General features: G+C 38.8%; 1 protein-coding gene across 2 annotated transcripts in view; it reads left to right on the top strand.

Moving 5' to 3' along the window:
• Positions 1–22,899, top strand: part of WASHC4 (WASH complex subunit 4) — a 39,735-nt gene extending 16,836 nt beyond the window's left edge. Inside the window, exons 14-34 of one of the 2 annotated variants that reach the window (XM_042890449.1) lie at positions 1,399–1,525; positions 2,021–2,146; positions 2,672–2,779; positions 3,851–3,997; positions 4,105–4,184; positions 5,269–5,374; positions 6,104–6,220; positions 6,890–7,058; positions 7,198–7,352; positions 8,427–8,501; positions 9,296–9,400; positions 11,506–11,640; positions 12,400–12,508; positions 13,254–13,320; positions 14,314–14,400; positions 14,909–15,056; positions 16,577–16,673; positions 17,114–17,310; positions 18,505–18,604; positions 19,730–19,805; positions 20,533–22,899. In XM_042890449.1, coding sequence (XP_042746383.1) covers positions 1,399–1,525; positions 2,021–2,146; positions 2,672–2,779; positions 3,851–3,997; positions 4,105–4,184; positions 5,269–5,374; positions 6,104–6,220; positions 6,890–7,058; positions 7,198–7,352; positions 8,427–8,501; positions 9,296–9,400; positions 11,506–11,640; positions 12,400–12,508; positions 13,254–13,320; positions 14,314–14,400; positions 14,909–15,056; positions 16,577–16,673; positions 17,114–17,310; positions 18,505–18,604; positions 19,730–19,797 — 2,323 coding nt within the window. In that variant the 3' untranslated portion in view covers positions 19,798–19,805; positions 20,533–22,899. Of the gene's footprint in view, positions 1–1,398; positions 1,526–2,020; positions 2,147–2,671; positions 2,780–3,850; positions 3,998–4,104; positions 4,185–5,268; positions 5,375–6,103; positions 6,221–6,889; positions 7,059–7,197; positions 7,353–8,426; positions 8,502–9,295; positions 9,401–11,505; positions 11,641–12,399; positions 12,509–13,253; positions 13,321–14,313; positions 14,401–14,908; positions 15,057–16,576; positions 16,674–17,113; positions 17,311–18,504; positions 18,605–19,729; positions 19,806–20,108; positions 20,328–20,532 lie in introns of those variants that run through there. The other variant, XM_042890450.1, reaches the window with a different exon arrangement.
• The last annotated feature ends 6 nt before the right edge of the window (positions 22,900–22,905 follow it).

Genomic DNA, 22,905 nt, shown 5'->3' with positions numbered 1-22,905 from the left:
AGTATCTAATTTTTCTCAGGTAACTTTTTTTTTTTTTTTTTTATACTTTAAGCTTTTTTTAAAATTAATGTCTAGTAACCTGAGCTGCCTTTTTTTTTTTTCCCCTTAAGGCTCTCTGGTTTCTGTGTGTCCATGGACATTAGTCCCATATAGGTTAAGTAATTTATGGAGGGGTTTCTTCTCTACTCTGCAAGCTTTTATTTTCTTTATGTCATCATTGCTTATTTAATGGTCTGTGAAATTGTACTTGTCAAACAGCTTCTTTTTTGTGTTGTGTGTGTCACTTGCCAGTCATTTCTTTCTCAAATTTCTTTCAAAAGATCTGTTACAAGCTGAGTTTAAACTTCTGAGTTGTCAGTCTTATGAACAATGAATGCTCTGCACTTCATAGGGACTTAACAGGGCTGAGATCTGTTTTTGTTGCAAACCAATCCAAGAGGGTGGAAATTGGTTGGTGGGACAGAAATAAACGCTAGAATTTCAGAGGTTTACTTCTCACCCTGTATGTGGAGGTTGGTTTCAGAGGAGGGGTTGTGGGGAGGCAAAGGGATAGCTATTACACAATCTCATAATAGGAGGACAAGGTAAAAATGGCTTTAAACTAAAAGAGAGGAAACTAAATTGGATGTTAGGAAGAGGTTCCTTACTCACAGTGGTGAGACACTGGTACTGAGTGCCCTGTCCCTGGAGGTGCTCAAGGCCAGGTTGGATGGGACCCTGGGTAGCCTGAGCTGGGGGGTGGCAGCCCTCCCATGACATGGGATTTGGACTGGATAGGCTTTTAAGTCCTTTCCAGCCTAAGCCATTCTATGAATTCCATGCCTATGTTGTCTTTGAGCAAATTATTTTTTCACTACTGTTTTACTTATGTTTCAGTCTGCTTCTTCCTATAACTAGTATAATTAAGGCAGATTATCTTATGGAGAAGTATGCTTTTTAAGAAATGGCCTGGATGTGGGAAGTTATGATACATTATAAAAATTTCAACTTAGAGGGAAGCAATTAGCAACTCATGGAGGACTTGTTGGCTACTATTTAGAAACATTTTTAGCAGACTTATTCACTATATAATTTTAAAGAAGTTCAGTGTATGTACTCCTTAAAGAACTGTTGTTCTCTTGAAAGAAGAGAATACAGAAAGTTTTGGCTCTTTGGGGTATTCTTGCACAGCTATAATGGACAGATTAACTAATCCTTAGCTATAGATAGGATAAGGATTATCTATAGATAACTGAAATGTATGCTATAATGAGATTCAGGTGCTTTCAGGAATTGAGAGCTCTGGGGACTGAACCTAAAAATGTTTAGTAGTGTATTTCCCATAGAGGAATTTAGGCTTTGGAAATAGAAAATTCTGATAGTCTTCCTTAAACACAGTTTGTTTGTTTCCCTGTCCAGAGATATGCAGTCATATTATGTCTTTGTGAGCTCGTGGATGACAAAGATGGAATCTATCTTGTCAAAAGAGCAACGCATGGATAAGTTTGCTGAAGATCTTTCTAACCGCTGTAATGTCTTCATTCAGGTGTGCAATCTTTGAGTGTGGTGATATGGAAAATGATATAAAAAGTAGATGGTTTTTGTATAAGCTGTTAGTTAAAAAAAATCACTGAAGTTCTGTGATCATCGTGTTACTAGAAGTAAGCTAAAACTTGAAATGCTTATTTGATGCTCTCTTAAGTAAACCTGTAAAAGGTGCGTACCCATATGGCATGTGGCAGAAGTGAATCTGACTAAATATGTGATTGTGAAACTTTCTAAGTATTTCTCTTAACTTGACAGAGCTTCACTGACTAATTTACTGACCTATGCTTAATTTGAAAGATTCCAAGAAAGTTTAATGATCATACTATTTAATAACTGCTAGGCAGGTTTGGTCTTTCAGCTTTAAGATCCATCTCAGACTTCCCAACTCAGGTGGGAGTTCTCTTTTAGGGGTAAAAGTTTAATTGTCTGGTGTGTATGAATAATATGTAGTGGAGAAAAAAGAAACTTTTTTCTGTCCTTACTTTATTTTTAGGGTTTTCTTTATGCATATAGTCTTAGCACCATCATTAAAACTACGATGAATCTCTACATGTCAATGCAAAAACCTATGACCAAAACCTCAGTGAAAGCTCTGTGCAGACTTGTGGAACTTCTGAAGGTAGGTCACTGGATGAGAACTGTTGGTCAGATATCATGTGTATTTAAAATGAAGGGGAGGAAAAAAAAAAAAAAGGGTGGGAGTGGAAATGATGAAATGGGGAACCTGAATGAGGAAGTAGTTTTGCATGGTTTCTTTTTCAAGACTGGGTTTGTACAGGAGGACTGGGAGATCAGAACTGACTGGTGTAACTTGTAACCTGCTTCCTTAGTTGGCATTTTCTATTCAGCCTTTTTCCAAAAGGAAATAGTCTGCTTTGCAGTTGCTTTCTAAAATTTTGTTGAGCAGAGCTGGATTATTCAGACGAATGACCCTGAAACAAAAAACAAAACCTCTTTATGCTCTTGTATGGCTTGATTTTTTTTTTTTCTTGGTTTCTGAGAGTTAATTGCAACTGCAACTGTCAATACGTTTTGAAAGGTAAAGAGTCTGTATGTGTGGATGAATCAGCCAACATAAAAGCAAATTCTGAAGGTGACAGTTTTGATAACTACATCAACTGTTGTGTTTTGGCACTGATTTAAGGCAATAGAACACATGTTTTACCGACGAAGTATGGTTGTGGCAGATTCTGTGACACACATTTCTCAGCATCTGCAGTATCAGGCTCTCCATTCCATTTCTGTAGCCAAGGTATGTAACCCAAGTTCTAATTGTTGTTATATTTATGTAAGGTTTTTTTTTTTTTTTTTTTTTATAAAAGAAACTCAAACTCTTAATGTCAAGTGGAAGTATTTTTCTTGATTTTGCAAAACTGATAGGTATATACATAAACTTTCCAGTAAATCAGAGTTTTTATCCTGGAAACTTAACACAAATGGTGGCTTTCTGTTTTTTGGTTTTTTTTTTTTTTTTTTTGCCTAGTTGGGGTCCTTACTCTCAACTCCTGCATTCTCATTGTATTCACTTCAGTTTTTGTTTCTAGTGATATTCAGAATGACTTTCTTTTTTCAATGTCATCTCTGGTTTACATTCAAAAAGCATTTGAATGCAAATATAAGCAAGAAGGCTTTTATTTACGAAGTCATTATCCACTTAGTGAAAAGCAGTGATTAATATGATGGCTTACAGGACTCTTGCGAGAGCGTAAATTCACTGCTCAACTCAGTGACGCAGAACAACGTCTGGTGGTGATGCACCAATATATGTACGTATTTGTTTATGGGAAGATAAGAGTTTAACACACATTTTGCTTATCAGCCAAACGTAAGACAGGATAGATTACAATTTTAAGAATAGATTTCTTTAATTGCCAAAATTAGACACATCAAAATTGTTTGGTGTGTTTGAAATTTGGCTGTAATAATCTCAGTTTGTCTGACATCTGTTCCTCTCAAAACAGTACTTCTAAAAAGCTGTTCTGTATATAAATATATGTGAAATACTTGACATAAGTATATGTATTTATACGGCTGAAGAGGTTCCCAACTTCTAATGTACCTTAGAACAAAAATTATCATACAGTCATAGTGCAGCTTATGCAGTATTTTTGTACTGTATCACCACACCCATATTTCAACTTTATAGTTATGTAATACCCCTGAACGAACAGTATGTGAATCTGGACTCAGCTCTGTTCACAAAACCTGATTTGCTGTCAGAAATACCCAATTTATGGTAAACAAATAAACTTTGAAAAGGGCAGGTAAGCTATTGCTTTTGGGCTAACTTTTCTCTTAATTTCTGTGTCTTTCCATCATAAAGAAAAGAGTCATTTCTGATAAAAAGTACAGTGAGCAACGCCTGGATGTCCTTTCTGCTTTGGTGTTGGCTGAGAACACCCTCAATGGGCCCAGCACAAAACAGAGGCGACTGATTGTTTCCCTTGCGTTAAGTGTGGGAACACAGATGGTGAGTGCTGTGATTATTGCAGACCTTTGTTTAAAATCACAGAAACGTTTAGGTTGGAAAAGAGATCCCAAGTGTTGTATCTTACAAAGCCTTTTTCTTTCAAACAGAGAACTTTCAAAGATGAAGAACTCCTTCCCCTCCAGCTAGTTCTGAAAAAACTAGACTTGATCAGTGAACTTACGGAGAGGTAGGCAGTGACTTATGATGCATAGAAGGCAGGGGAGCTGGTTTTTCATTTGGCATGTTGCAAAATCTGGTGGCTGCATGCTGTGATTTTTTGCATGTTGTAGACCAGGGATGGACAGAAAGAATTCTAGGCATACACCTGAAGCTTGCTAATCTTTGGGTAGGAAACACAAGTCATGTATTACTTAACTGTGGCTGGCTAGACTAATATACTTCTGATCATTTTGAAATTGTGTCACTTCCGAAGACATGAAGCTGGTTAGGCTTTATGTTAAATGAAAACCTTCCTATTAACTCAAGCTATAATCACCTGATAGCCATAAATGTCACTGCAAGTGCATTTATGTGTAGAATCTGGTTGCTTTTAGAACTACTGGTACTTGGACTGTTAGGCAAACTGAAATAGTCAGTTCTCTAACATAAAATTTGCTATAGCTACGTTTGGCATCAGATGGCTTTCCTTAAGAATTTATTTTGAGATTATACCAGGCTGTAAATTCACACACAGTTCCGTGGCTTTATTACTGTGGGTGTAATTTTAGGGGCACTCATTGTATAATGTTAGCTATCTCAAAGCCAGGTGAATATCTGTACTGTGTATATTTTATGGAGACCTCCAATGGATGACTTATAGGATAAAGTAATTTATCGTGGGGCAAGTATTGCATGCAAGCTGTATCAGAAGGGGCCTGTTTCTGTTTTTATTTGTCTACAGCAGAAGCTTAGGATATATGTTTTGCTTCTAAGCTTCTAATTGCATGCAATAAGAAAATTATTTCAAATTTTGCTGTGGAGTAAGGCTTAGTTTTTTTCACAGGCTGACTAGCCCTTATTTGCAAATGAGATATATCTTTTTAAATAGACTAATTGAAAACAGAAATGCTGAGTACTTTTTTTTTCTTTTTCAAGGGCTTTTGAAGAACATTGTACCTGGAACATTAAAGTAACTGTAAAAAAAAAAAAAAAATCAGCTTGGAGAGTAGTTGTTTTTAGCTTAAACACACTAGTGTATATATTTATATATTGCTGTGTTAGAAAAAGAGCTTGTTCCAATTCTTGGTCTAATTAGTAATCTTGTATTCTAGAGTTCGAGCACAATGTGACTGTTGTTTCTTATACTGGCATCGAGCAGTCTTTCCAATCTACTTAGATGATGTGTATGAAAATGCAGTTGACTCTGCTAGACTGCATGTAAGTAATAATGCTAGTAGTGAGAGGGATTCGAAGGAGTAGAGGAAAGAGTTTTAGTATGCAAACAAGGAAAATAATGTGGGGAGGGGGGAAAAAAAAGGCCAAACTCAGATGAGTTACACATAACAAGGAAATGTTTTTATGTCCTCCAGGTTGAAAAGACAATTTTTGCTCAAAATCCAAAGAGCCCTGTTAGCGCTCTAAAAATCTGTCTTTAAAGTGTCTCTCTCCACTCACTTCAATTTGAAGTTAACACTTTTTGCTAGACTTGAGCATTTTAAGCCCTTGTTTGCACCTGACACCACATTCTGTGATATAGTGAGGGATGACTGACCTGTAGCTTCTTCCACTCCACTTCTCCTCTCTTTGCAGTATTAAGTTCTTGCTGTAGAAGTGAATCACGCTTTGTCGCACTAATGCTAATTAAAATCAGTGGTCTGACCCATTGTTGTGCATGCCATGGTCAGTTATAGCATATAGATTGTAGTACAGATTGTTGAAGATGAAATTGTTAATAATTACAACCTTCCTGGGAGCAGATCAGCAGCAACTAAGTACCTTAGGTTGGCGTGTTAGGGACAAGGAGCTGTAGTAGTAAATGAAGTCTTGTTTTGATAAAAGTGGGAATGCTGTTGGGCTTGATTTGCTTGTTAGCTTTGAGTACTCAGTATTTGAGGTGTTGATGTGTCTGTTAATCTGTTGGTTAAGCATAAAAGTTTCTTTTCTCAGTATATGTTTAGTGCACTGAGGGACTGTGTTCCTGCTATGATGTATGCAAGACATTTGGAATCTTATGAGGTGCTTCTGGAGTGCTATGACAAAGAAATCATGGAAGTGCTCAATGAGGTAATTTATTTGAAAAGGAAATGGAATGCATCACTGGTTGGAGTATCTTTTAGACTGGCATCAACTGTACCAGGCCTCATGTATTGTATAAAAATATCTTAGCAACCTTGAGGTGGTGTGAAGCATTTAGGTAGCTGAGACAATGATCCCTTACCAGCTTGAATATTTACAGCGTATTATTAGTAGTATCTGTGTTGTCCAAGAACTTGAAAATGCTGCCCTCTAAATTATATAAGCTGGCAAAATCTGAGTTACAGTTTCAGCTGTGTGGGCAGAGAAGTGCAGTTTCTCAGATCAGCTTCTGCTTGTATGAATGCCTGACGTGTAATACTGTTTTTAGCGTATATACCTGGCTTTTAGTAGTAGAGGCACTATGAATGTGGGTGACCTCTTTAGTGACATACCTAGAATTATAAAGAATGTTTGACAGAGAGCAAATGTAAGTTCAGATTTCCCACTGAAACCTCTGAACTGCTTTTTTTTGGCTTGTCCAAAAGCAAATGTTATGTGTTCTGCAGAAAATCAGTCCAAATTGCTGAATGAGGTCTGGTTATCTAATCTTTCTTCTTAAGATGAGAAGATTGAGAACATATTAGAAAGGAGATGGCAGTTCTGAAGGGACTGAATGATTTTTCTTTAATTATTTTTTAATTTTATGTTTCTGAGTAGCACTTGCTGGACAAATTATGTAAAGAGATAGAGAAGGACCTGCGCTTGTCAGTTCATACACACCTAAAGTTGGATGACAGAAATCCCTTCAGAGTTGGTATGAAGGATCTAGCTCACTTCTTCTTTCTCAACCCAATACGTTTTTTCAATCGATTCATTGATATAAAAGGTGAGTTGTTGTACATTTTCCTGATCTTTACTTTCACCTCTGCTGTGATTTGGTTGAGTGTATCTTTTTACTTTTTTCCTTGCTTCTGTAACTAAATTGAAAGGGTGAATTTTAGATCATTTTATTTATGTGTTTACAGCTCATGTAACTCACTATTTGGACAAGACCTTCTACAACTTAACAACTGTGGCTCTACATGACTGGGCTACCTACAGTGAAATGAGAAACCTAGCAACTCAGCGCTATGGTTTAAGTATGACTGAAGCACATCTTCCCAGTCAGACTCTGGAACAGGTATGCTGCATCATTTGTTCCATTAAGCTGTCATATTGACTGTCTGTTTAATACCAAGTCAATGATATAGGCACTCACTGTTTATGGGGTGGATACTAAAGAAGTACAATTTGTTTCCCTCCAAAGTGTAATATTTTTGATATTTTAGACAGCTTCACATCATCACTTGCACTACTGAAAGCTCTTAGAGAGACAGCCTCTTTTTTTTCCTCTAATGCTCAAGTTGGCTTTTTATTCCTGAATTGAAAGACAATGTTGAACTACTTTTTTTTTTTTTTTTTTTATATCTACTCAGCACAAAAGTGCTGTGACTGATGGTTTCTATTTCTGGCTTTTGTTATTGGCATCTATTGCCAATAGTGTTTGTTCATTATGTAGTTGTAAAGAGTTAAATCATTTCACAACATTGGTTTCCTAGCAGTCATTTGTATAAGCTTCACTTCAAAACAAAAATACACACACAAACACGTGTACCTGACTCCCCACAAAATCCTGGCACAATCGTTGGCACAAGTGAAAAATGTGTAGATTAAACAGTATCCTCTCTATGCACAGCGATACTAAAAAGGAGTTATTCAAGGGATTATCAAGCAAAGCAGTTTTCAGACTTGCACTGTTAATATAAAACTTCAGACTTAGTATTCTAGACATATTGGATGAAATAACATCAGAAAGTAGCTAGCTGCTTATGTCCTTACAGATAACTGTCCAGGTTTCTATGGACACACAGATAAGTTGTCTCCTGAAATCTGAGAAGAGCAGAATTTTAAAAATAAATTTGTGTTTGTGGGATAGAGCTGTGCATCCCTTGGTTTCAGAAGAATTTGGAAATGGAAACAGGCGGAAGTGTAAATTTCAAATGTGAACTGAATTTCTTTTTTTTTTCCTCCGTGCGTCATCTTACAGGCACTGAACTAAAATTGTGGAGAGATTTCATTTTGAAAACAGAAAACATTGCTTCCTAAAATGCTTTCAAGTAACTGCAGAAGTAGTGCTTTTAAGTCCTGGTGATTAGGCATGTCAGTGGTTCTTGAGAATTATCATGATACAAATTGATAATATGTGATGTTTCAGGGTCTGGATGTTTTGGAAATCATGAGAAATATTCATGTGTTTGTATCTCGCTACCTCTACAATCTGAATAATCAGGTAAGATGCGTTCTATACTTGTTTTCTGAATTTGGCTCCAGCTGAAGACAAGTGCAAATTGTACGTTTAAGACCACAAGCCAGGCTGAATATGTCGTGACAAACTGCACAGTAGCTGTTGTTGCTTTAGAAGATCTTTGGGGATACTCAATCTAGACCGTGGAAAATGTTCAGTAAACATGCTTTGATTATCGTGTGCCAGTAAGATCACTCAATGTCAAAAGCTCTGAAGCTAGGCAGCTGCAGCAGGGCAGGTTTTCTGCTAGAAAAGGATGTATGAAATACATGATTTTGGGGGGGGGGGGGAGGGAAGGAATATAAGAGGATGGATTGTTAGAGTTTGAAGCAGTGAATGACATGAAATGTGTACAGGGATCAACTCTATGGTTTCCTCATGTGAGAATGAGGGTACCCTCTGTGAAAATAAGTAGCTGTTTTAAAGAAAGGGAAGTACTTTTTCTGGCATTGTTAAATTTGATGTTGGAACTCACTGCCGTGATAAACAGTAGGACCAAAAGTACCAACAGTGTCAGAAGAGTTTGGGCCAATTAATGGACTATAGTCTCAGTAAAGAAGAGAGTTAGGTGCACCTGTGAATTGTTGAATCACAGCATTCCAGGGACTGGAGGCACATACCAGATAAAGCTCATTATGTGCTTGCTCTATTTTCTTTGTTATTTCCCTAATCAGCACCTACTAGCTGCTCTTAGAAAACAGGATGTGATCTACCCAAATTGGTAATTTTTCATAGTAGTTTTGGGTATAGCAAATAACTTTCCTCTCCCCCTGTCCCAGATCTTCATTGAAAGAACTAGTAACAACAAACACTTGAACACTATCAATATTCGACACGTTGCTAACTCAATTCGAACTCATGGAACAGGAATCATGAACACAACAGTGAGTATTTATTGCATAGCTGGTAGTTTGTGTTTTTTTTGTTTGCATTTCCGAATACCACTTCTGACAGTGCATGAAAGGCAAATTTCATGAGTGTTAAAGCATTGAAGGTTGAACACCTGCATTTCCTAGTGGCATGTTATTATTCCTGACGTGCCTTGCCAAGTTCATCTCTGTGCTGTAGCTTTCCACTGCCTGTGTGTTTACTTCCCAAACTTTAGTTTAACATTATGCAGCTGTGTTGATCTCCTGTCTTCCTTACCTGGTTTCTTATCCGTGGGAGTCAACAGTTCTTGTGTAGTAAGTAAAATGTCCAGAGCTGACTGGTCTTTTCTGCTTCTCTGTCACCTGAGGGCAGTTTCCCTGAGACTCCCCTCCACTAATTCCTTAAACTGCAAGTTTGTTAGCCTGGAATTGTCTTTTTTCTTTGCCTAGCTTCTATTCTCCTCAGGATCCATAATTTCACTAGGACATGATTGTTGCAAGCACACACAGCTGCCAATGTTAACTTCTCTAATTAGTTGATTTGTGTTGGTAAACAGTGGGCCCAATGATGTTTCTCTTCTGATTGGGCTATCTCCTGGATTAATAAATTATTTGGGACCTGCTCCATGAGTCTCCTAGACTGCTTATAGCTTGCTGTGCTGCTTTTCCAGCAGATATTGGGGTGATATTGGTATTCAGGAAGGATCAGAGCCTGCAAGTGTAGTGCTTCCTGTAGCTGATGTGAGAAAACTTTGTCAGCATCCTCCTCTTGATAGGGTGGCCCATACTGAGCACTGTCTATGATGTTTCCTTTGGCTTGCCCTCAAATTTTCAGCTATAACTTCTCAACTGTTCATTGCTGCTTTTCAAAGACAAGTCTGTGAAATCTATTTGTTTCCTTTTTTTCTTTTTTTGGCATAAAAGGCAATCTCATCAAGTCTCCTTCCTTGTCTGTCCCTTCTGAGCAGTTTGTAGTCCTGAATTGCAGTGCTTCAGTTTGTTTCATTTGTCTGTCCAGACTTCAGTGACAGCGATTAGATCATAGCTTTCTAGTTACAGCGTCTTCTAGCTCCCCTTATTTGTTACCAATGCTGTGTGTTGGTATGGAGGTGCTTCTGTTAGGCTGTCAACTGTATCCTGCTTTTAAAGGAGCAAGCCTAAATTTCTCTGAGACATTTTCAAGTGTTTCCTTGTTGGTTCCTAGTAGGTCAGCATCCAAAGACTCTTAACTGTTGTGCAAAGCTTCACCCCATTCCCCTGCTTAGCTTAGTTGAAAGCTCTCCTTACAAACCTGGCCACTTGTTGACAACGTGCTCTTCATCCTTGTGGCCGTATGAATTCCATCAGTTTTCAACAGACTTGGTTTCTCAAAGGAAGATCTATGATCACTGAAGCCAAAACCTAAAGTGTGGCACAAGCTATGCAAGTGGTTGTTAGGGCCTTAAGGTTTTCATGCTTCTTTGCACTGTGAGAAGTAACTTCCCTTGCTCTATTCTGTGAGTGATTTTGTTTGTGAAATAATCTTGGGGGCTTTGGTCACTCAGACTGTCTTGTTACTTCATTCATTTCTTAGTGATGCAAATTTTGGTGCTTTATTAACTTCAGATCACCAGTAAAGCTGTTTATGCAGACACGAGAAATAATAGAGATGTGTACGGTGAAGGCGCACTCTTATTTCATGGTAGAGTACTTTAGAACATTTTGAGGAAGCAAAAAGGTTTGTCAGAGTGTTTGTACAGATTCCATGAGTTGAATGAAGACATTGAGCACGTGTGATGCCCTTTTCAACTTCAAATGTTTGTATTGTTTCAAAAGAACAGTTTCAGGATATTCCAGATGCAAAATAGTTGGCTGTGTGGGGAGGTCAGCAAGCTGAAATAGCTACTGTGTTCCTTGGTCCCTTTGCCCTTTCTGGAGGCCTTCCAGGAGGAGGGAGTTTTTTTCTTTCTTTTAGATCAGTGAAATTAGGAAGGTAAGTTGGGAATAGCAGATTGAAATAAATTGACAAGTTTCCTACGTTATCATAAATACAAGTTACTTTGTAAGTCATAGAACAGAGGTCACTAGAGATGCATGTTGCTTTTACAACTTTCTTGGTTTGACTGTTTATTTTATTCCAGGTCAACTTCACTTACCAGTTTTTGAGGAAAAAATTTTATATTTTTAGCCAGTTCATGTACGATGAACATATCAAATCCAGGCTTATCAAAGACATCCGATTCTTCAGGGAAGTCAAGGATCAAAATGATCACAAGGTATAGTAATTTTTGAAGACTCGAGAGTAACCTGTCAAAAAAAAAAATAGTGATGGTCTCGTGTGCTTGAAGGTACACTGAGCCATAACATTTGAGAACTTTCCTATTATTTATATGTGTGTTTCCAGATGAAATGGCAACTTTTTTTCCTAGCAGAATTGAATGTTTTGTATTTCCATGTTCGGGTTGGCTTTGTTTCATTCTATTTTTTCCATGATTATTTTCTTTACCATGGAATTGGCAAAAATAATTCCATCAGTGACTTGAAAACAATGATTCGATGCAGTTGTAGTCTGTTGGAGGACACTAAAATTGAGATTCAAATAATGTTTAACAATTGTCAGAATCCAAGGTGATGTGAAGACATAGCATTTATTCAAATATGTTAAGATTTGGGTACTGGAGTATAATTTTCTATGCTGAAAGACAGATTTCTTAAAATATGAATGTGACATAGTTCAGTAAAATATGCTGTCGGGCTCTTTGCATGTTGGATGCTTATTTCTTCTAGGAATACTTTCATATTCACAGCAATGATTCTGCTCCATTCTCCAGATTAGGAAAGGGATTCAGTCAGATGATTTTTGCAAACTGTTAGAGATGGGCAACGCATATAATTAAAAAATAAACAACTAAGCTGAAGCTATGGCGTGAGAATGGAATACACTGTAAATACAAATGTATTGATGTGATGAAAAAATAGACTTTTTACAGAGAGCCAACTCTGACAGTTCTTTACAAATTAATATATTTTCCTAGTATCCGTTTGAAAGAGCAGATAAATTCAACCGAGGCATCAGAAAACTTGGAATAACTCCAGATGGCCAGAGCTACCTTGACCAGTTCAGACAACTCATAAGTCAAATCGGTATGAAATGTTATCTAAAACAGTGTTATAAATGTTAGAAAATGGAAATTCATTTAGAATGAATGTTAGAAAATGGGACTTCATTGTCTAGTAACTGAACTCTTAGCACAAGCTAAAATCTAGATACAACTCTAGTCAGATGGAATGGACTTCTCCTGTAGCCTGGGAGAATAAATAGTCTCATCTAATTACACAGGAATGGGTCTTGCATGTTGACACATTTTAGATTAAGACAGCTTGCACAGAAGCCTGTTTCCTTTAGGTTTTCCTCTTTATTATGGAAATGACTTCTATCCAGGTTGAGTGTATTTCCCAGAAAAGGAAGCCAAACCTTCTTGTGCTTTTCAGGCAGAGGCTGTGTATCCAGTGAAGTAACTTTAAGTCACGCTTGACACTGTAATAGCATTTTTGGCCATGGATACTGTTGATATGTAGGACTGATGAGAACTTGCAAGTGTTTAATGTGCCTGATGGAGAGAATTTGGCCCTTAGGCTGTCATGCAAGTGAACTCAACACAGCTAGATTATGGATTTGGGTTCTAATCCTCTGGACAGACTATTGACATTGGTTTTCAGTGTAATATTTTATTTTGCTTGGTTTTTAAAGCAATTTCTTTGTTGAGACCATGTGGCAACTTACATTTCAGATATTGTAGGAATTCTGAAGTAGGTGTATGTTTATGTCTCTCTCTTTAAATAAAGATTAATTCTTTCCCTGTTTTTTTTTTCCCTCTTGTTTTTGAAGGCAATGCTATGGGCTACGTACGAATGATAAGATCTGGTGGTCTTCACTGCTGCAGCAGTGCAATTAGGTACTTCTGGGTTTTTTTCTTTACTTCCTATTTTTGCTGATGTTCTTTGGAAAAGTTCTCACCCATCTGCCATAAATATGTGATTACATGATACATTTAAGAAGTCCATTTTTATGCCTTTCTTGAAGTGGAATTATCAGAAATAGAGCCTGAACTCAGACTTGGTCAGTCATTGTCATAAGATGCCAGAGAGCCCTCAAAATTACATGGAAATACACTGTGAAGGAGCTAATTGTACATGTAAGTCATTAGTTGTTAATTAAGTCAGTATTAACTACAGTTAAAAACAAAAACAAACAAACAAAAAAAAACAGTAATTACTGACTTATGGCTGCAAGTTGTACCAGAGGAGGTTTAGGTTGGACATGAGGAAAAACTTTTTCTCTCAGAGTGGCCAGGCACTGCAATGGCTGCCCAGGGAGGTGGTGGAGTCGCCGACCCTGGCAGTGTTGAAGAGGCGCCTGGACGAGGAGCTATGAGATATGGGTTAGTTTGTGGTAGCAGTGGTAATGGGAGGATGGTTGGACAAGATGATCTTACAGGTCCTTTCCAACCTTGTGATTTTCAACCTATGATACTGATACTAATTACTTCAAGAGGGTACGTTAAAGGAAAAAGGAGCAAGACATGAGGAATTTAAAAATGAAGTTAATGTTTCTTTGATGCTTCTTTCCACAGAGTTGTGTGCTTGTATCAGGTCATTGAAAACTAGTGACCATATGTACCAAGAAATAGATTTCTTGCAAATATTAGTAAATTTGTAGTTACCTAGGGCAAGGACTAGGAAGAACAGATGGTAGCCTGGTAAAAGCAGAAGTATAAACAACTTTGTGTGAGTTGAGAAGTGGGCTTAATGGCACTCAGGTAGGAGTATGGCAGAAATGATATCATTTAAAGTAGTTTGAGCCCAGACGATTTTAATTATAAATTATGGTATATGCTCCAGTGAATGTAACCAGTTGAATGTAATGCTAACAAACAGTAAGTTTTCAGGTTTGTTCCTGATCTGGAAGATATTGTTAATTTTGAAGAGCTGGTGAAAGAAGAAGGACTCTCAGAAGAAACTCAGAAAGCAGCGAGGTACCCTAACATCAACTTTGGGGTCTTGGCCAGGGTTGAGAGGAAAGGGTTTTAATTCTAAAGCTGTAAGTGCAACTGTTGGTTGCTTTTGTGTGTGTTAAGTTGAACTAATTTTGTGCAAAAATGTTTGCTGAAAGTAGAGTAAATGAAGTATACTCTTTCAAAACAAAAAAAAAGAATATGAAGTGTCACTTGTAGTCCTGTTTCAGAACCTGGTTTCTTGATAATATATTTGATTTGATGGCTAACAGGTATTTCTCACTGCATGTGACGTCTGCTTCTTGGATATTTAGGGCCTTAGGGGAAAATAAGCAATTATTCTATGGGATGTTTTTGTGGAAATAAAATCAGACTACATGATGGAAGGTGGCTGTAGAGGCGGGTTGTAATCTTGGGATCAGGTTGGAATGTTGGGTTGTAGGTGTGGCCAAAGGATGAAGAGTGGGACTTTACTTAAATAAAGAAACTTCTACGAGAAAGCAGGTAGCACATTGCTTGTCCTTTGCAGGCAATTGGATTCTGTCCTTAGTGACCTCACACGTAACTTTGCAGAAGGAACGGAGTACTTTAAAATGCTTGTGGATGTATTTGCTCCTGAATTCCGCAGTCCAAAGAATATGCATTTGAGGAACTTCTACATTATTGTTCCCCCACTGGTGAGTAGTGTTACTGGGTGTACCAGCACTTTGGGGGGAAAAAAAAAAAAAAAAAAAGAAAAAAGAGGGTACAGGTTTGATGATCACGTTATGCTTTTTTCATAGCAGCATAGAATGGCCTGGGTTGAAAAGAACCACAATGATCATCTAATTTCAACCCCCCTGCTATGTGCAGGGTCTCCAACCACCAGACCAGGCTGCCCAGAGCCACATCCAGCCTGACCTTGAATGCCTCCAGGGATGGGGCATCCACAGCCTCCTTGGGCAACCTGTTCCTGATTGTGAATGGAATTGCTTCAAGCATGGCTTTGTTAGCATTCATCCATAGCCATGTGTTTCTTATCTTTACACACAGTTAGCACTCAAAAAGTAACTTCAGAAACTTCTTCAGTGAGACTGCGTCCCTTTCTACTGCAATTAGACTTGCCTTTGTTAATGAGTTTTCTTGTGAGTCAAGCTGAACTGAGTGGATGCAGTACAGTTTGAAAGCCTAAGTGGTCTTAACAGCTTCACTTCATGGCACGACATCCTATTTGTTGTGGTTTTACCCTGCCAGGCAGCTCAGTGCCACGCAGCTGCTTGCTTCCTCCCACACGATGGCGTAGGAGAGAGAATTGCAAAGGTAAAAGTGTGAGAACTCATTGACTGAGCCAAAGACATTTCAGTAGGTAGAGCAAAAGCTGTGCACAAAAGCAAAGAAAACAAGGGATTTGTTCACTGCTTCCAGTGGCAAGTAGATACTCAGCCACCTCTAGAAAAGCAGGGCTCATCACGCATAACAGTTTATTGGAAAGACAAATAGTATCACTTCAAATACGTCTCCCTCCTCTTGCTGAGCGCAATGCCATGTGGTGTGGGATATCCCTTTGGTCATTCTGGATCAGCTGTCCTGACTCCTTTTGCACCTCCAGCTCCTTTCTGGCAGTGTAAGAAGCCAAGAAGTACTGGGCACTGTTCAGCAACAGCTACAACATTGGTGTGTTATCAGCATTATTCATATCCTAAATCCAGAACACAGCACCATAGTTGCTACTAGGAAGAAAACTAATTCTACTCCAGCTGAAACAAGGGCACCAATTAAGAAACTAATTTTCAAATGGCAGTGTTGCAAGTTTTGAACTGTGAGAGGATGAGTTCATCATGGTGATAGAAATGAGAGATGGGAAAGGGTTAAGACCCAAACTTCTTTTTTTTTTCCTTCCCATATGTGGGATTTCCTTCTCATAAGTACAGTTTCAGGAAAATGCTGTCCATTTTACATTTAAAATGTGTTTCAGTGCAGTTAAACTCGAAAGTATTTTACGTGTGCATATGCAAATGTTTCCCAAAATCTAAGCTTGTCCTTTTTCTAGGTTTTTGGGGTCTTTTCATACAAAAATGCCTAATGATGAGAGGCAAAAATGTCATAGTTTTGGACATTTTGGTCAGCTACTTCTGTATCTAATGACATGTGATTATCTTTTTTAAATTTTATAATACTGTTAAATCTCCTGATGATTCCAAGCTTTTCACTTTTTCAGACCCTCAATTTTGTAGAGCATTCAATCAGTTGCAAGGAGAAATTGAACAAGAAGAACAAAAGTGGGGCAGCCTTCACTGATGATGGGTTTGCAATGGGTAAGTTTCAGCATCATGCTGATGGGTCTTTAAGTAAGCAAGTATAACTGATGTTAGCAGGAATAGTTTTCTAATTCTGTGAGTTCCCATTTCCCTTAATTTAAATTTGGACTGCCTTGGCTCCAGCACAATGGATTTGTGGGCTGTCTGGCTCAGAATGTCTTTAGCGTGGAATAATTAGTTCTGACAGCAGGTGGTTTGGTCATACATTGGTACTCCCTGATTTCTTTCAAAGCTGCAGGCAGTAGATTAGAATTTATACAAATCTTTGGATATTCTTTATTATGACTTTCTTCTCATTAGATTTAATTTAAAATCAATTGCAGTTTGAATTCTAATTGCATGAGAATTATTGACTTAAACTGATCCATTAATAACACTCACAAAATGTTTTATAAATTGCAAGTTGACTTTGGCACATGTTTTGTTAATGACCGTAGGTGTGGCTTACATTCTGAAGCTGTTGGATCAGTACCAGGAGTTTGATTCGCTGCACTGGTTCCAATCTGTTCGAGAGAAGTATGTGAAGGAAATCAGAGCAGTAGCTAAGCAACAGAACGTGCAGTCAATTAATCAAGATGAAAAACTACTACAGACTATGAACCTCACCCACAAGCGACTGGAAGTTTGCTTACAGGTAGAGCACGGGTCTGCTTCTCTTCTGTGTCAGTGCAGTTCTGGTAGCTATTTTGTGAAGGAGCTTATCAGGAATGAATAACATTGAGACAGCATAAAGCATTGCCTAGCAAAAAAATGCAGAAAATGAGCATGAAGACTCAGGTGGTGTGCTGTCTGAAGGGGATGGCATAGAATCATAGAATGGCCTGGGTTGAAAAGGACCACAATGATCACCTAGTTTCAACCCCCCTGCTATGTGCAGGTTGCCAACCACCAGACCAGGCTGCCCAGAGCCACATCCAGTCTGGCCTTGAATGCCTGCAGGGATGGGGCATCCACAGCCTCCTTGGGCAACCTGTTCCAGTGCATCACCACCCTCTGTGTGAAAAACTTTCTCCTAATATAACCTTCTAACCTAACCTTCTCTGTCTCAGTTTAAAACCATTCCCCCTTGTCCCATCACTATCCACTCTCATAACAGTCGAACCCCTGCTGTTTGTACATTCCCTTCAGATATTGGAAGGCCACAGTGTCATAAGCATTTGTGATATTTGTGTAAGTCAGGAGTTCAAGGTGGTTGGCTAGAAGTCTTTGTCTGCTAGGCAGAACTCTTAACACAACTGAAACCTTAGTGGTCAGGTAAGAGAAAATGTTGTAGGGAAATTTTTGTTACAAGAAACACCATGAATCAAATTTCTTGGGTGTGAATTCTCTGAGTTCATTTGATGCACACCAGCTGTCAAGCAGAAGAAGAAAGATGTGTTTGAATGTTTAGGTTTGACTGAGGTGTAAATGCCTCCTCTCTCTCCCCTTTGCTTTTGATTTGAGGGAGCTGTGGGACATATCTGCAGGTGTTGGTTTATGAATAGTTATTGCTTGTTCAGTAACTGATTGAGCATGCAGCTGTTTAAATTATGGGTTGCTTGGGCTTTGCTTCTGTGGGCAAACAGTTCCACGTTTTCACTGTGGCTGCAAATCTCACACTCTGCCTCAGTAGCGTACAGATGGCAGTGATGCTGCTGTACTTAAGTTACTCTTTCAAGTTTCTGGCTGACTCGTGCCCTATAAGATGGGTGTAAATGGGGTATGAGTGGGAAATGATTTTGATACCGACATCTAATTGCTTTTGATGCTTCTGAAGAGTCACGCTGATTTGTATGTGAATTCATTCTTGTGATACATTGACACTCCTCTTCTGTATCTTTTTATTTAGGAATTTGAACTCCTTTATTTTTCGTTAAGTAGTGCAAGAATATTTTTCAGAGCAGATAAAACTGCAGCGGAAGAAAACCAGGAAAAGAAAGAGAGAGAAGGTGAGTGAGTGCATATGGAGTGCTTTGATTCTTGAGGGTCTGTTTCATAGGGCAAATGCCTTCTTCCATAGCCACTTCCTTGCTATTGGGTTGAATCAGTATTCCTGAGGGAGTTTTATAGGGTTGAGGATGATTAAGGAGTTGAGAGCACCACACTGAGACCTTCTTTGGAAAAGTGAAACTTCAAAATGGATTTCTGAGAACAAAACTTGAAGGCAGGGAGAACTGCACACTTGCAGTAATATTAAATTCAGTGACTTCAGCATCATACTTACCTACTTAATTCCTGATTTTTGTTAATGACAGCCTTTTCTGCAAAACCTTTGCTGATGTGAAATATAAACTAGTTTTCTCAGTTGTCATTTGGTAGCTATTTTTCACTTTATGTAGACAGATAATGCAAATACTGCATGCATGACTTCTGTGTGTTTAATGTTTATGAAGTGTTTTGGTCTACCATCGAGTTACATTCAGAGGGTGAGATCTCCATCTGTGCTATGGTCTCTTGACTTGGGCATCATGGGAATTTGACAAGTTGTGTGCATGCCATGTACGTTCCTTCATGAATTACCGGAAACTTTCCTGCGTATGGGAAAACTATTCTCCAAGAAATGAGAGGAGTAAGATGTAGAAATGCAGTTCAGTCACAAGTTGCTTAGAGTTTTGGGTCTCTCACGGCTGACTGTAGCTGTATGTTAAAGAATGGGATTGGCAAGTAGTTTTTCTCTGTAGTTTTGACAGGGATGTAAATCATGGTTACCTCCCAGATCACTGAGCCAAAGCAGTTTGCTAAGAAGGAGGTCTTCAGTGTGGATTCATACTTTATATTTGTGGAGTTTCTCAAGTAACTGTCCTACTCAAAAAGCCATCTCGGAGCGTTGTGGTGACACCAGATGTACTGCCTTGGCTTCTTCAGGAGAAGATGTGTAGGACAGGAGTTACTTGTTCCTCTCACCCCAAACACGGGCAGGGATCCTTTGTGCTGGGAGGGCAGTTAGCATACGTGGTTACAGTGTATCAAATGTTTTGTGACATCAGCATGCTGTACATAGGCTAAGATCTTGTTCTTACTGCCTTTAGTCAAATGTTAACTGCAATCCATGTCTCCGATTTCTATTTTTATAGAAGAATCTGTTAAAGCAAGCAATGGAGGTCTTTCCAACTCTACGCCTGCAGATCCTGTTGTGAAATGATGTGGCTGGTAGGGGGTGATAATTACTTACTCGAATAACTATCTCTAACACTTTGGAGTGGTGAAAGCTCTTCATTTGACTTTTTCTATTAAACCTAGCCGAAAATGTACAATAGTATACTAGCACCCAGTTGGGCTAGGTCTGTGTTTGTTTGTTTTCCCTATAGAAACTTCTATTTTTCAGGAGTTATTTATTTACGTTACTAACAGCACTTTCTCTAGATTGAAAAATAACTACATAAAATATAGCTTGGAGGTAATTATTTTAAATTACAGTTGTGCATATCTAAGAAAAAAATCTTTAATTTTTAGATGCTTGCTTGCATCTCTAACAAAACATTTATAAAAAAAAAGACCCGTGCATCTCATCAACCAGAAGAAGAAAATCGAAGGAAGATGCGTTGCTTATCTGTTGTCCAGATGTTTATGCTCCTTTTGTATTTGATGTAGTCACAAATTACACTGTAGCTGTGACAGTGTAGGTTGTGAATGTATGTTAAAGCTATTACACAAAATGGCAGTTCTCATGAATGTGTGTGTTTTTTGTTTTTTTGTTTTTTTTTTCTATGAAACTGTATTATTAGCATGTTATTTTCACTCTGGAATCAGGGTCCTGCCAGGCATTTATCTTCCCCTGTTCCTTTTTCCTCCCTTATTAGAGAAAGGGAAAAGCAGAAAAATTAATGTAATAAATTATTTTTTCACTTCATACTGAAAGTCTGATTTGCATCCACAGAAGTAAGGAAGTCAGGAGCCAAGACAGAACCACAATCAGCTCTTCCTTCCATGACCAGACACTGTGTGATGGGTGTCTGTGACCATTAAGTGATCTTACACTTCATGAATATGTTGTGCCTAACTGCAAGTTTCAGCCTCAACCCTGTCTTTCTCAGCCTTTGTAGGTCCATTGCACTCTGTGTCGTTAATATAGTCTTAGTTTCCTGATTATTAACAATAATTGCACTGCAGGCTTCAGAAGCTGCTGAACACTGTGAGAACTCTGTGTAAAATCTAACATCTGTTAATGCCTGTGAGCAGAGGTTCTTAGATTGTGCAAGAGTTGCTCAGATTCCTGACGTAAGTAGCTCAAGTTAGCTTAACAGTGAATTCTGAATTCCACTTCCATTGAAAGACTCAGTTGTGTTTTAATCTCCTGGAATATAAAACACTTTGAGGTTTTACTAGCTAGAATAAACTACTTTAGTCAGTCTGAGAATAATTTTTTGTTTTTTTGGCCCTCTTAACTGTACTTAATTGACAGTCTTTTTCATCTCCTCTAATTAGAAAAAAGGTGATGTTTTAATACAAATGGCTCAGATTGTTCCACCTGCTCGCTCTTTGGCCATGGGTTGGCTGAGACAATTCCTGGCAGGCTTTGATTCATCCTTTCCTGCCGGTGAGTTCAGTATTTAGAGAACTGGGGCGAACGTTTTGGTTGCAACTGGACAGAGTGGACTGATAAGAAAGTCCTTTCATTGGTTCTGAAAACTTGACACAGAAGCTTTGTAAGCTGTTTAAATCAGCTGGCCTTGTTCATACTTTTGTTAAAACTGCGGAGACTGCCCTAATTCTGCACTGCTTCTTTTCGCTTTTTTTTGGTCATAGTTTACGTGCACTTTCTTTTTTGACCAAGTTGTGCCCGCACTGAACAGTTGGAGTAGGATTGCTGAGAACAGCAGTCTCAGTGCTTCTGCTGATTGCCATCATGTTGCAGTAGGAACATATGCATTTCCATATCCTTGTCTTGTCCCACCTCAAGTCATGTAAGCTCCAGTTGTTCTCTAGCAATGGCAGAACCACGCAGAGCGTTTGTTTTCCTTCAGGATGGATGTGCTAGGTAGATAGATGCAGTCAAGCCATGACCTGTGCTCTAATTATTAAAATCCACATTTATATTTTCCCTTCTGATTTTTGGACCGATGGGATCTCAGCTAAGTAACACTCTGCAGTTCGTTATGTGTGCTGAACCAACTCGTGTCATTCTGGTGATGGAAATTCTACAGGAAAGACAAAAGCCTATTTTTATAGAACCCCTATGGACGGTGGGACCTGAATGTATACTGTGTGTGGCAAAAGTATATACATTCATATGAATACGTGCAGTGATAATAGAGCTATTCTTGCTAATAGAGGACTGTAGTTTACTATAGTTACATTTTATTGTCATGTAGCAGCATATATATGCAGAAAGCTTTTGTTACCTGAAATATGAACGAGGTGGGTCCTGGTTTGGGATGGTGCTCCTGTGTCAATGAGTCACATCAAATTCTCCCCCCAGCCCCTGCCCAACTACCTGGAAAGGGTGCAGAATTTTTGTGGTGCTATTTTCATTGCCTTTACCCTCCTGCTCTGATTATAGGAACAAAATGGAACCCAGTGGGTTGGCTGGAGATGAGGATGGATCTAAAAAGAAAAAAATAATAAAATTCTCTAAACGAAATGGAACTTTGCTGCTCACTGGAAATTCCCAGAGGTGATGAAGGAAAGGGAAGATGATTAAGTTTGCTGCAGGGATGTAAAATGAATCTCTGTTATTTTCCTTCAAGGCAGGCACGGAACAGGCTGAAGGAGTCTGCCTTCCTGAGGAGGCAGCTGCCACCGCAGCCCCTGTGTGCTTTGTCCTGGGCCAGGGCTGCTGGGGGCAGAAGTGGTGGCAGTGGCTCCTTTGGTGGCCTTGCAGCCTGTTTGTGATGGAGCAGAGCCCTTTTATGCCATAAGCCATAGGGCTGCACAGGGGATGCAGAGCACAGCTGATGCCCAGAGTCACATTTGCCCTGAGGTCAAAAGGTGTTGGTCACTGGTGGTGTAGAGGGTGCTGGTCCCAGCAGCCCTGTGCTTCACTGGGTTATGTCTGGGTTGCTTTGCTTGGAGGGTAGGTTCTAGATGTCCTAATGAAGTCTGTAATTGGAAGTAAATTTGAGTTTTCATCGGATGTCTGTCAACAACAGCTATTTTCAGCTTCTCAGGTACAAAGGACCAAATGTAACCATGTTTCCTAACTCACTGTACAGAAGGGTATTTTGTTACCTCAGTCTCTTTGGTGTGTGAGTAGAGTACCTAATGTACATAAAACTTGTTAATAAATGTAATTTTCAGAACCTCACTCTTA

The sequence above is a fragment of the Lagopus leucura genome, unplaced genomic scaffold (assembly GCF_019238085.1).
Source record: "Lagopus leucura isolate 7727_CA_CO unplaced genomic scaffold, USGS_WTPT01 Super-Scaffold_100159, whole genome shotgun sequence".
Lineage (NCBI taxonomy): Eukaryota > Metazoa > Chordata > Aves > Galliformes > Phasianidae > Lagopus > Lagopus leucura.
Note: the sequence above shows the minus strand (reverse complement) of the source record. Positions and strands in the feature narration are given on the sequence as shown.